Here is a 14,653-nt window from a genome sequence, read left to right as displayed (position 1 = left end):
GGCCCTTCTTACTGATTGCCAGCTTTATTGTTAAATATATGGCATCTAAAGGCCCCATCTGTGATCAGGGCCGCACCATGATAAACACTATACACATGGTAAGTGACTGTCCCTCCCGTAAGAGTTTACAATCTGAACAGACAAGACAGATAAAGGACAGAAGGGGAGACACAGGCGCAGGGAGCCTCACAGCACATCACTGGTGTAGCTGGGTCTAGAATACCGGTTTCCAAGTCCCAGACTGATGCTCTATTGAGTGGTCCACACATATAGCCCGTAAGTACAGTAGCTAATAATAACACATCCTGAGAGTATCAATAGCAAAATTTGAGCAAAGTAAAGAATGGAAGCTATGTACGTTTGAAGATATTCAATACATAATTAACAGAAAAAATGTATGTAAATCTCAAAGGAGTATCGGGGAACAGGAAGGGACATAGCAAAAAGGAAAGTTTAAGTTTACTAATGACAATAAGTTTAAGACTTACCATAAAGTCTATATTGTTGTCTTCATTTCGGAAGTGTTCCATCAGCTTCTCAAAGCGCTGTTTCTCTCCACAAACCTGCAAAGGAATCACAGTGTACAGTAACTCCGCACTTAATGTCATCCCGGTTAACATTATTTCGTTGTTATGTTGCTGATCAATTAGGGAACATGCTCGTTTAAAGTTGTGTAATGCTCCCTTCTAACGTTGTTTGGCAGCCGCCTGCTTTGTCCACTGCTTGCAGGAAGAGCAGCCCGTTGCAGCTAGCTGGTAGGGGCTGGGAACCAGGGTGGAGCGGCAGCCCCCCTATCAGCTCCCTGCTCCCCTAAATTCCCTGTGCAGCAGCTGCCCAGCAGCCTAGCAATTGCAGCTGTCCCTCCCCCCACTGCCATGTGCTGCTCCTGCCCTCTGCCTTGGAGCTGCTCCCCAAGACTCCTGCTTGCTGTGCAGGGGGAGGGAAGGAAGAGGGGGGCTAATGTCAGGGTGTCCCCCTCCCCCCTGCTCCTGCACCCCGCTTACTCCATCTTCCATAGAGCAAGGGGGACACACCAGGGCTCAGGACAGAGGGAGCTTACAGCAGCTGCAGTGTCAGCAAGCTGATCTAATTAACAAGGCAGTGTACTTAAAGGAGAAATGCGCATATCTCCCTCCATTCCTGCTGCCTTGTAGAGTGAGAGAGTTAACCCTTGAGGGCTCAGCCAATTGCTAGTTCATCATTTAGCAGTAAGGGAAATATCCCACCCTCTGACTCCTCCAGCTCCACCAAGCTTCACAATCCTCATCACTGTGTACCACTATTAAATTGTTTGTTTAAAACTTATACTCTGTGTGTGTGTGTGTGTGTGTATATATATATATATATAATATAGTCTTTTGTCTGGTGAAAAAAATTTCCCTGGAACCTAACCCCCTCATCTACATTAATTCTTATGGGGAAATTGGATTCGCTTAACATCGTTTACCTTAAAGTCGCATTTTTCAGGAACATAACTACAATGTTAAGTGAGGAGTTACTGTATTATGTTACACAACCACCCACTAGAGGGAGTGCTAAAAACATTAAAACCAAGCTTACATGCTTATTTACAATCCTTTATGCACCAACAGTCTCTTCCCTTATTCAGATTATTTTCTTCATGACAAGTCGCTGCACAAACATTTTTGACCCTCCAAACTCTGACCATCAGCTGTGCTGCAAGTCACCAGAATCAGAACTCAGGCTTAATTATAAAAGAATACTTTGCATGTTTCCTTGCCTTTAAAAAATTTAGGCCAGATCATCAGCTGATGTAAACGGGTGTAGTCAATGGTGGTGAAGCCAACGGAACTATGGCAGTTTACACCAGAGGCGGATGTAGCCCTCTAGCCAGTTTACTAACCAATCATGTTAGATTCTTTTCCCCCTCAACACATTTGAATGTAATGCCATGCTGCAGAAGACCAAATTACAAGGTGAAAAAACATGAAAATTATCCTCTGTCAAATTTAGAGGTGATGTAAGTCAAACACTGGTAAGTCTGTGTAAATGTTAGCTGGTGTGAGTTATATGGCAAAAGGTAGAACAACAGGACCGATGGCAGGAAAAGCAACCAACAAAAGGAAGAAATAAGCTCTGAGATAAAGGAGGTCTCAGTACATTATTTTATATCTTTACATCTTTCTAATAGTTAGTTTCCCAGTTTTGATCCCACTCTCCTGACTCCTCAGCATAATACATTGTTTATGCCAATTTACAGCAGAGTTGAAACACAGTAAATAAGTTGAAGGGTGAAGGAAGCTGGAGTGAATGAGTGCTACAACCATAACGAGGAGGACATAAATAGATTGCTAGAAAAATCCGATGTCCTCTCATTCCCCACCCAAGAACTGCATTTCTTAACACCAATGTGTAATCTAGGCCATCATTTATACACTTTCAGAATCTGGCCACAAGAAACTAAATTCCAGGAGTCTTTTCTCCTCAAAAAGCAGTTCAAATGAGACAGACAAGATAACTCACCTAGAGAGAGACTTAAGTGCCTTTCACTACCAGATGGGGGAACACTGATTCATAGCCCCATAGAATCATAGAAAATTAGGGTTGGAAGAGACCTCAGGAGGTCATCTAGTCCAACCCCCTGCTCAAAGCAGGACCAACACCAACTAAATCATTCCAGCCAGGGCTTTGTCAAGCCAAGCCTTAAAAACCTTTAAGGATGGAGATTCCAGAACCTCCCTAAGTAACCCATTCCAGTGCTTCACCATCCTCCTAGTGAAATAGTGTTTCCTAATATCCAACCTAGACCTCCACCACTGCAACTTGAGACCAATGCTCCTTGTTCAGTCATCTGCCACCACTGAGAACAGCCGAGCTCCATCCTCTTTGGAACCCCCTTCAAGTAGTTGAAGGCTGCTATCAAATCCCCCCTCACTCTGCAGACTAAACAAGCCCAGTTCCCTCAGCCGCTCCTCATAAGTCATGTGCTCCAGCCCCCCAACTCTTCTTCTAATAAAGTGCTTGAAGCTCAACTTCACTGGATCTGACTTTACTATAGGGCCAATCCTGCCTCCTCCCCTGTGAGGTCAGGGGGCCCTTGGCAGAAGAACTAGTGCATTTCTGCTGCACATGGGGGAAATGGTGGGGAAGAATTGGGCAAGGCCACACAGGGCTTCCTTGCATGGCACAGAAATTTGCCTCTGCGGAGAGAGTCAGAAAGGTGTAAGTGGCAGATAGGTCTTGTATGGGCACCCGGCACTAGGGTAAATTTAAATTATATCAAATAGGTGAGCTGCAACAGCAGCTCACAGGCAGTGAGCAGCACACAGACTCCCTTACTCCCTGCAAATACCCTTTGAGGCTAGTGAGATTGCTTGCTGGAGTAAGGGTTTGTGCTTGTGCATTTCTTTGCACGATCAGGACCTAAAGTTGGAGGGGGATCACAGTGCAGCAGTCACAAAAGTTCCAGTGTTAGTATGAATACCAGAGATTAGGAACCACCGTCTTTAAGCACTGCACTAAATAACATGGTGGGTCAAATTCATTCCCAGTGTAACAGCACAGATTCAGATCAGAACAAAATAACAATGGTTTAAAAGAATTTGAGATTCTCAGGGGAAACCAGTAAGATTAATGTGGTTAAATACCTTAACAAATCAATACATAACAGTACACAGATAACATGAATACATAAGCTAGCTAGCTGTTGCCATTTATTCCAGAAAAAGAAAAAAATCCATAGATCTATTTGCTTGCACATGGAAAACAACTTGAATTATTTATTATCAAAGGTAATTGTTTCCAGTCAACAGCCATATGTCTTATGCTCTCCAGTGCATTTCTATTTTTCAGATATGTTTGCTTACGTATGTCAATGCTTTTAAGAGGCTAAACTGTGATATATAATCACTGTATTCACTAAAACTTGATTTTACACTAATACTGTAGTTCATAGCCTCTGGGCCACATTTTTTAAAGGGGACTTGGCTTGGTTGCTCATTTCTGCACCTGTAAATCATTTATGCCTCCCACAGAATATAATTTATGTGTACAAATGGCATCTAGCTAGCTCATTTGCAAGTGAAAATATCATTTGTACACACAGATTCTGTGCTATTTATATAGGCACCATCTATTATGTGCATATAAAATAGCAATCAAAGGCACAGATTAGGGCTAGGTCTATACTACCCGCCTGAATCGGCGTGTAGAAATCGACCTCTCGGAGATCGATTTATCGCGTCCCGTTGGGACGCGACAATCGATCCCCGAATCGGCGCTCTTACTCCACAAGCGGAGGTGGTAGTAAGCGCCGCCGACAGAAAGCCGCAGAAGTCGATTTTGCCGCCGTCCTCACAACGGGGTAAGTCAGCTGCGATATGCCGAATTCAGCTACGCTATTCACGTAGCTGAATTTGCGTATCTTAAATCGACTCCCCCCTGTAGTGTAGATGTACCCTTAGAGGCTGTAGTTGGACATATGTCCCTACTCTACATGTACTGGCACCCATCACTATGAAACTTCTTGTACTGGAAAGTTATAAATGTTTTAGGCCAAATTCTGCTGTCAGATATGGGTGTAGGCGCCTTCTAATGAAGTCAATGACAGCCCAGCATACACCTGAAGCCAGGGAGAGAATTTTCCTGCTTAGACCTTGAGCTCATTTCTGCTGCCCTTCAATTCAATGGCAAACTCCCAGTGATGTCAGCAAGAACAGGAATTGGCCCATTATGTTTTCATATAAAGATATGTCTTTATCGGGGCAGTGCATATCTGAGTGAATTGATACTCACACCTTTATTAGTACTGCATCAAATTATGCTCTCGACTGTGCCTGCCTCAGAAAGAGGTTCCTAACACAGGTATGGAATATGTGGCCAGTGGGATTATAATTGGAAAAGCTATGCTGATGGGGAAGGACCCAAGAGAGCAGCATAGAGGAGCTAGACCTCAGCAGGACTGGAACTTCCCTTTTTTTGTGGATTCTCAGGATCTGTGAGGATTAAAGGCCACACCCTTTGCCTTCCCAAATCTTAGTCCCAAGGGGAGACCTAGCTGGAAAATCTGGGAGGCACTGTTGGCAACTCTCATGGTTTTATCAATAGTCTCAGGATATTTGGTGTTTTTCTTAAAGTCCCAGCTCCTGGAATCATGTGAGTCTCAGATTTCATTAAAAAGGGAGGGAAAAAAAGAAGTTTCTAGGCCCAGGTTGTGAAGAAAAGCTCAAAAATGGGACCCGAGTGCAAGCTAAGGCTTAAAAACCAGACGGCAAAAAAACAAACACAAAAAAAACCCAACCAAATTGTGTTTTTGCAAATCTCATGATTTCTTGGGGCCTGACCCATGATTTTTGAATGCTCATGTGTAGGGTTGTTAGTACTGGCAAGGTTAACTTCTCTGAAGCTAAATTCTCAGCCTTTCCTGGGCTCTCTGTCACCACCGTCTCCCAGATTTCTCACCACGAGGGTTGATATGTCCATACACCAGTTTTAAGTTACCTATCCTACCCTTCCTTGGTCATTTTTCTTGTTAAAAAGTAAACTCTGAATCAAGGACAATTTTTTTGGATGTACAGTGCCTAGCACAATGGGTCTTGATTTGGGCTTCAGGGTGCTAGTGTCATATCAATATTAAATAGTCATAGCAAGTTATAAATCTCTGGAAAGGAAGTTTTATAATGAAAATGCTAGATGGTCCTTAGTGTAACAGCTCCAACAGTGCTATTATCACCATGATTAATTAACAGATTACTTTTTATCCTCTTTGGCTTAACATAGGTTATTCAGTTTGGCAGGCAAAAATATTATAAGAGCCTTCCTACAGTAAAGAGACATGCAGCGTTGTTCTGAAGAAGAGTTCTGTGTAAGCTCGAAAGCTTGTCTCTCTTGCCAAGAGAAGCTGGTCCAATAAAAGATATTACCTCACCCGCCCTGTCTCTATAATAAAGAGACATGTAATTGAGCTTGATGGCTGAGACATGAGCATATAAATTTACAAGTCTTGGTCTCCCAATTTAAGGAGGGCATGGCTTCCCATGGATCACCCTCGCAGATAATAGCAAAGTTGGTCTTTGGTTACTTTCAAATTTGCTGTGGGTAGTTCAGGGACTCCTTGCTGTGTGCAGTTGCAAAAAGAAGTGATCAACTTCACAGCACCATTTGAAGCAGAAATTAAATTCTCCTGACATCAGAGTGCTAATCTCAGACAGGAGCTAAATGCACCAACAGCTGCCTGTGGAGTCTGCTGTTAATCTTCACAAAATGAACCATTTCCTTCCAGCTTCTCAGAACTTCTCATTATTAGTGAGGAACAAAACTCATCCATGTATGGTCTCCTTCCTTCAATGCTCACAAAGTTTCCAGAAGCAGAAAGATGGTGTCAACCTGTGGTATACTCAAGCCTTGAAAGAGACAACATTGACTAGTGGAAGCAAGCGTAACTCCTGCTTGCTCAGAGTGGCACTCTGTCCCCCTGTAGTAGTGGCTAGCCCCCCTCCTAAAGATTATTGAGCCTGCTATAGCCTTGCCTAAGAAACGTATCTTTTTAGCTCATGCAGTAGAGGCTTATGCATTAAGCTCCAAAGGTCCCAGGTTTGATCCCTGCAGCCGAAGCCCCTGTGTGGGTCAGCATTACACAAGAAACTGCTGCTTCCTAAACTTGTGACTGGTTTAATATGTGGCAAGCAACCTTTCCATGCCTCAGTTTCCATGTCAATAACAACACTTATTAATTCACCTTACAAGGGTATTGTGAGAATTAAAGGGCTTTAGAGTTGAATAGTTCTATATAAGTGTTAGTGGAGTCAGATATATGTCACAAGTCCATATAAGAGAACTAGTAGTGTTTACACACTTTCTTCTTAGTCAAATCTGGACTAATGCCCCTGCACTGTTAGTGGGCAAAGTGCTACTGGAGGTTGTTTTTCTGATGACATGTAAATTCCAGGCCCTATTATTAAAATCTGGCACTTTTCAGAGAAAAATTATCACTGGCTTAGTGGCAGCTAAAATCAAATGGTTAATTACATTCTGCCCATCTACACTGTCCTGTAGTTTTGATGGAATAAAGATTTCTCCATTCCCCATCCTAAATTGTAGTGTAGTGTTATTCTAGTATTTAAAGAATGGCAGCTTCCATTCTAGATATGGCTGCATTTGGGTAGTAGATGAAATGATCCTAGCGTGTCAGCATCTGTCATGAGTTTCACACACTCTGTTTAAGATTTGGAGACCACTGAATAACAGGCTGTGACAGGGTGTTGGGGAAAGGGTTGCAGATTCAGCCCTCTGTCACACCCACTCCTCGTTAGGGAAACAAATTAGAGCGGGCTGGAGGTAACCTGGCCCTAACTGGGGAGGTGGAGACAGCTGCTACCTAATTAGCCTGGGGTTGCATAAAAGCCTCAGGGGAAGGATGTCAGGGGAGAGCAAGAGGAAAGGAAAAAGGCAGGGAATGGAAGCAGGGCGATAGCTCTCCCTTCCTGCAGACGGTGAAGGGTTACTTGTACTTAGTGAACCGGTGGTGGGAACAAGCCTGAGAATAAAGTGCACCACTGGTTACTAAACCCAGGGTCTCCGAGTGACTTTGTGAACCTAGCAGAGGCAGAAGCCTTGGGGGCCCTGCCACGCTCTGCTACACGGGTGCAATATAAATGTGAGCTGGTATTTGTTATGTCTGATCTTCCCTCCAGACCCACCACTGCTGCACTGGTTATTAGAAATCACCCAAGGAGTAAGTTAGGGGCAGGTGGCAATAGTTGGTACTTAATACATTTATAATTATAATTGTCTTAGATTATAAACTCCTTGGCGTAGGGACACAATGGGTCCATTTCGCTAATTTGTTTTGTTGTTGTTGGTTTTTTTTTTTTTGCATCACCACCACAAAAATAATATATAAAGGTCGGAGGCTAAAAGCAGAGAGGAGCTATGGGGAAGGAGGCTGCAGTCACTCCCTGGGATGAGGAAGGTTCTTAGGGACATAGAGGAAGTCCAGGGGGAGAGTAAGCCCTGAGATCCTGTCCTGGAGTAAGGAGTCTAGCACGAGACTAGGAGGGGGTAAAGTAGCAATGGGAAGCAGAGAGGCTGTGTAGGAAGGAGCCCAGGGAAACAACAACAGGGATGCGGACGGAGCAGACCTGGACTGCCAGTTATACGGTCCCTAGGCCAGAACCCAGTGTTGTGGACCTGCCCAGGATCCCCTTTGACTTAACATAGGTTGGGACTGAACACTGTCCTGTTGGGCTTTGTATCCCCGGAAGGGGAGGACTAAATGGTGACCTAGCCAGGGGGCCAAGTTGCCAAAAGAGAGACTATTGCAGAGTGAGCAGAAAGGGGCACCTCAGGCTGCTTTCCCAGACCTAGACAGGAGGTGTACTAGTGGTGAGTGGGAAATCTCGTACCGTGCCTCTCACATGTGTTTCTTGCCTTCTGTTCTGATTGTATATGATATACACAATATGATACATGTCTTGTTACCATTGTGTACAATTGCTGCACTGGATTATTATTTGGATATTTGTGGTCAGATCCTGATGTCAATGGGGTCTTTGGCACTGGATCTCCCTGTAAGAGTGTAGAGCTGGGACACTGATTAAGATGGACTAATTGGCTGGATAACACCATTTTTTTTATATATATATATATATATATATATATATATATATACACACACACAGAGAGAGCCCTTATTCTGTAACATGTAACCAACAGGCCTCTGTGTGGGCTCAACTATCCCCTTGCACACCAAACATTGTAGGATTGGTGCCTAAGTCCATCTTGTACACGTTATATTTATTTTTTTTAAATGCATCCAGTTAAACTCTAAGCACACGTACAATAAAATAAACAAACACATTACAAAACAAATTACACCAATTAAAAAAAATAGACTTCACTCTTCAGTCAATCAAGTCAATTCAACCAGCCACACCACACATACCAAACAGACTGCATTCTCTATACAATATATACCATGGAAGTAATGATAGGGCATTTAAAGCATAATGTATTTTGAACATTGATGGAAGGAATATGTTATGCCTGAAGAAGAACAGGACTAATAATTAAGGTCAAAGACCCAATGAGACATAGCTGAGATGGACTGAATGGAAACAAGCACTAATGGACAGAGCTAGTCTATTTGATGCTTCTTTCACATTTGAATCAAGCCAGTCCACAGCTGTCATAAGTAGTGGGAGAAACACACATAAGGCTGATGTAGATGGGCTTTATAGTGTAGAGGAAACCTCTCAAGATGGGTTCGAAAGAACTGACATGTTTAGAAAGTGATTCGTGTGGCTGTTATGCTTTACTTTCTGACTTCTAAAGCTGATAAGAGATTTTTCTACAGAAACAATTTTCAAAAAGTCTTTCTGCAGAACAATTAAGTGTCTTGCTGGGAGATCAAAGCGCAAGTGTTCATTGTGACACCCCACAATACTGTGCTGACTGCTAGAACATCAATTGTTCCAGGGTGTTTCTCATTGAAATCAAGGGAGAATGTGCAAGTTCCTGCTTCCACCCAGAAATGCTTTGTTTTGCAGTGGGTGGCACAGGAGATGGGGAGAGACAATTGGTCACATCGATAAAGAAACTATTAGCATAAGTGCTACAAAGCCAAAATCCAGACTCAAATATGAAATGCTCATAAGTACACTCAGAAAAGGTAGGCAACTCAAACAATAAATGACATGTAATGCCCATCATCACAAGACTCTCCTGGATGCTTCACAATCATATATCAGATATTTTAAAACAATGGACCAAATCCTTGCACTGCAACAAACTGGATGCAAAGTACCTCCACAGAAACACAAAAGAAGTGATAATAAGTGCCAATACCCTGTCTAGCTCTGGGCTACTCCACTTCCTCCACGCAGATTATTCCTGCCAGAATCAGGAATAATTTGTGTTTATGGCACACATAAAGCTCATTGTCTGGTCTGGTCTACTTACAGCCCTGTCCTGGAGTGCCCTACCATGGGTCTAGCAGAACAGATTCTTGGTAAGTCTGGAGGATTGCCAGATTGAGGGCATAAAAATTCTGCCTCATGTTCTGCTTTGGCCCACATCTCTTCTGGAACGTGCACCTAGACAACAGCAAAATACAAAAGAGGGCAAAAGATGCAATATTCTAAAGATGCTGACATCTAGAGTTAGCTCTCCCAGGAAGAGCCAAACAGAATACCCAAATCTGTCTGTCAGAATTGATTAAACCTGCTCAGATATGAGTGGATGTAAGTCAATGGGAGTTTCTCCATTGATTTGAATGGGAGTTGGATCAGATCTATTGTATATTAAGTTCCAAGCCTTTTTACTACTGTAATAAATGGGATAAATGGTTCATTAAAACTAATGTTCTGACATAAATCTTGCTGTGCTCTGGAGTCACCCCTTGAAACAGTCATCATTCAGAGAAGTAATAGAAGAAAATTCAGGCTCACCCAAACTTTAGATTCTAAGCAAACGAGTATCTCTGATGCCATTTCAGAAAAACTAGAAATGATTTAAATATAAAAACTGTATATTATCAGCAATTATATGGAAATAAGCATGGTAGTGCATAAGATCCTCCAGTGATAAGATAAACCCAGAACAATCAAGGATTGAGTTCTGGGAGACTTCACATGAACGATTCCACACTGATGATGGACAAATGCTGACAAACAAATGCTAACTATTTATGATTAGTTAATTAAATCAGGAAACAGCCTATTGTCTAGCAGCCCAACAGTCAACTGATGAAGATAGTAAACAAATGACACTGGCCCAGTGGAGCAGAGCAGCAGACATGAAAAGGGTGGGGGGAGAGAGAAACAAAAAAAACCAGGACTGTGGTTGTCAGTGGTTGCTTACAGATATCTCACCCTGTCATCAGGTGAGGCAGTGCTGGGAACATGCGCATTACAAGAGGCAGTGAACTGACTTTAATCTTTGATAATAAATTGTATCATCTCATAAAAGAGCAAAATTGTAGTTTCAGTCTAGAGCCTAAAGACTGGCAGATGTCCCAGATATGATGAAATCAAACCCAAATGCATAAAATCATATGTAGCCATTTATATCTGAATACATTTCCAGGATCTGTTATCCACACTGGAAGTATGAGTAAGACCAAGAAAACTGATCTTACATTTATCATCATTATTCAACACAAGAAGAAAGACTAAAGAAGTTACCACAGTTATTAAAAAAACCTCTGTCTACATTAAGATGGTGAAAAAGACATTTTAGGCCAGTGGTCCCCAACCTTTTTCATCTGGCGGGCGCAGACGATGAGTCATGGAGGACCGTGGCGGTGGACGAGCATTCACCAAAATGCCACTGACAAGTGGCGTCATCCAGAGGTGTCGCCGCCGAAATTCGGCGGCATTTCAGCAGATGCTCGTCCGCCGGCCAGTACGTGAGCGCACTTAGACGCCCCGGCAGGTGCCATGGCGCCCACGGGCACCGTGTTGGGGACCCCTGTTTTAGGCTGTATCAGCCTGTGTCATTCCAGAAGAACAACATGTTTTGTTTTGATTTTGGAAAGCCACCCACTATGGATTCTTTCTTTAAAGAGGACTAGGAATATGCTAACGAGGTATTCATTTCATAGATATATCACAAATGTATAATAAAATCCTACAGAAAAACAGTAAGATCTCTTATGGGAAGTTTGATGAAGATGATGTCCACATCACAGCACTATATGTTAGGTCATATAATTCAGTGTTTCTCAGTCTTTTTGATACCAGGAACTGGCTTGCTGCCTTCCTAAACTGTGTCAGGGAGATCTCAGGGACTGGTGCCAGTCCACACACCGGTCATTGGGAAACACTGATATAGTTCACATCCAGACCACCCAAAAGGAAAGTTCAAATAAGGCAATATGACTGATATGTTGTTCCTGTTCTTGCTAGATTTGTATTTAGGCAAGCTCTGGAAAGAGTACCTGAGCAGAGAGTTAGAGACAAAGAGATATTGTCATGTGATACTTTCAACAAATTAGTGTTGCCAGATGGACAGCATGTGAGAGATGAAATGAAAATCTGTTCTTCTAGAAGCAGGGTCTCCTCCTACTCAGACAATATCCAATTACACAAAAAAACATCTAACTTTATTGAAGAATGTGCTCATCTCTCAATTTAGCAGCAAGAAGATACAGCGTGATACACGAGAATAGTGTGATACGCGTACTCATCATTTCAAAGTTTGGAGTCATGGTTTGTTGGCCAATGGTATAAAGTGCATATTATGAAAGACAGCTGCTGGAACACTATCTCTTCAACATCTGGGATATTTTTGTTTGTAAGGCTGAAAAGACTTGCTCTGCCCAGATACAAAGATGGACTCCCAGCAATATATTTATTTATTTATTTATGGAAATGTATGCCATGAAAAGTACATGATTATAAGTATTTCTGGGGGACTGAGCTCTGTGTCTGGGCAGGACAATAACAGATATAGATATTACAAATATATAAATTTAAAGGAAAGATAACAGATATAGATATTATAAACATATAAACAAGAAATGCCACTGCTACCAGGAAGTGACCTTTGATGTTCTCAAAAATCCACAGAGAATATGTCTGAAATCTCTCAAAGTATTTTGATCTTGAAGCTATAAATGCTGATAACAGTTGACTAAAGCCAGAAGATGAATTTTTCTGAAGGCTAACCTTGGAAAATATAAACCTTAGCAAAGGTTTTGCAATTACAGAAATGTTCTAGCAGTACAGATGTTGAAATGACTAGCAAATCATGTGCTTCTCCAAGGTTATTTTAAACTGCTTCCTCTTCCCCTTTCCTTAAGACATCAATAAGCTTTCAAGTTCTATAACAGTCACTGACTTTATACAAGCAGAAGAAGCAGCACAATGAATATGTATATTCCACAACATACACTGTGTGAACTAGTGCTACCAATTATGGATAGGGTAATGATAAATATGCTGATGTACAAGCAACACAAAAAATTAAAGAGACACTTTTCTAAATGTTTATTTCTTTCCGTGCTTCTCTGTCCTGACTCCACAATGCTTTCTTTTTCTTCTTCTTACAATAGTCTGCTGTGATCAGGAGGTCCTGCTGTAACACCCTTTAAAGAAATACTCTGTTTTGACTCATTGGGCTGACATTCTTGCAGTTTGTTGGAGAACAAAAGATCAATTTTCTTTCACATTATTGGTTAAGTAAATCGTTACTAAAAACTTACTAAGTTAAAATACCTTTTACCTTTTTATGGAGAGGACTAAGCTGCTCACTATTTCCATTTTCTAACACTTACAGACATTATTTATAATACTAAATTATTGTAACAACAACAGGAATAATTCAGACACTGTTTGCTATAAATGTAGCTCATCATTTAATTATAGAAATTTGAATCTAAATAAAACATTGCGAGAGTTTGAGGCTAAACAATATTCTCTCACTCCCCTGAAGTGAAAACTACTGAAAGCTAACCAATGAGGGTTCAAGTGCCATTCCACTGCTTTTTGAGTTCACTACATAAAACATTCAAATTACTCTTGGCATGATTAGCACAATACTAGCAGTCATTACCAGACTATGATCAATGGCGTTTCAAGTCTTTTTACTTGTGAGACATTTAAATCTGAATGACACATATATAAACCAATTAAATCGATGATAAAATGACCAGGAATTACATGTGTCACCTGATGACTCTTTTTCATTTCACTCTTTTACTAGTTTTACTAGCACACAGAGAGGGCCTGATTCTTCCCTCAGTGACTCAATTCCTCTTTGATTCTTCAATGGAGTTACCCCGATTTACACCTGTGCACATGACAGAAAAGTCAGTCCCACTGTTGAAATAACCAGAAAACTATGTGCTTCCCAAAATTTATTTTCGGTTTCTTTCTTCAAACATATCTGACCTTCCTCCCTTCCATTTAAGTTTATCTTAATCCCAGTTTCTTCTTTCACATTATTTCCTCTATCCTCACCTTTTCCAGAAACAAACCTAGCTGGCTGCTTGAAGGGCCTAGTTAAACAAAGCACATAAATATATGTTTACTTTTAAGCACTTGTTTAAGTCCATCCCCATCCAGAAAAGCACTTAAGTATATGCTGAGCTACAAGCCACTGGATTCAATGTGATTTAAGCACATGCTATCTGCTTAATATGTTTAAGCATATGTTAATAAAATACTTAAGGGCTTTGCTGAATCAGAACCCAAGTAAGGAAAGAGTGTTGTCTACTGGTCAGAGCAGAAGACTGGGAGCTAGAACTACTGGATTCTATTTCTATTTTTGAGAGTGGTCAAATCAGTTAATCTTTCTTTTCCTCAATCTATATCTATGGCAATACTGTCATATGTCATCAAATAGTTTTGTGAGGCTTATTTAATTATGGCAGAGACCTGTGGTCCATATTCAATTTTACTTAGTTTTTACTCAGGAAAATTCTCATATGCTTTAAGGGAAGTTTAACTGACTAAAATCTGAATAAGGATTCCAGGATTTTACCATTATAAAGCTTACAAAGTGCTTTGAAATCCTTGGGTGAAAGCCTCTCTAAGCATCACATGATTATTTTAGATCTCCATTAGAGTCAGGAAAATAATGTTTGCAAAAAATGCTGAAGTTGTTTTCTTTTTGTAGGATTGAAAATTGTTTTATTATTTTTGCAAAACTTTGAATAATATTTTAATCATATTTTAAAATAAAAATGGTTATT

The 14,653-nt window shown here is 41.2% G+C and overlaps 1 protein-coding gene across 9 annotated transcripts in view; it reads right to left on the bottom strand.

Moving 5' to 3' along the window:
* The window catches only part of FMNL2 (formin like 2), a 268,963-nt gene that overhangs the window by 39,502 nt on the left and 214,808 nt on the right, over positions 1–14,653 (bottom strand). For all 9 annotated transcript variants that reach the window (XM_034785953.1, XM_034785959.1, XM_034785957.1 and 6 more), the window contains one exon: positions 489–563. In XM_034785953.1, the coding sequence (XP_034641844.1) occupies positions 489–563 (75 nt within the window). The remainder of the gene's footprint in view (positions 1–488; positions 564–14,653) is intronic.

The sequence above is a fragment of the Trachemys scripta genome, chromosome 11 (assembly GCF_013100865.1).
Source record: "Trachemys scripta elegans isolate TJP31775 chromosome 11, CAS_Tse_1.0, whole genome shotgun sequence".
NCBI lineage: Eukaryota > Metazoa > Chordata > Testudines > Emydidae > Trachemys > Trachemys scripta.
This window is presented reverse-complemented; position numbering and strand designations above follow the sequence as displayed.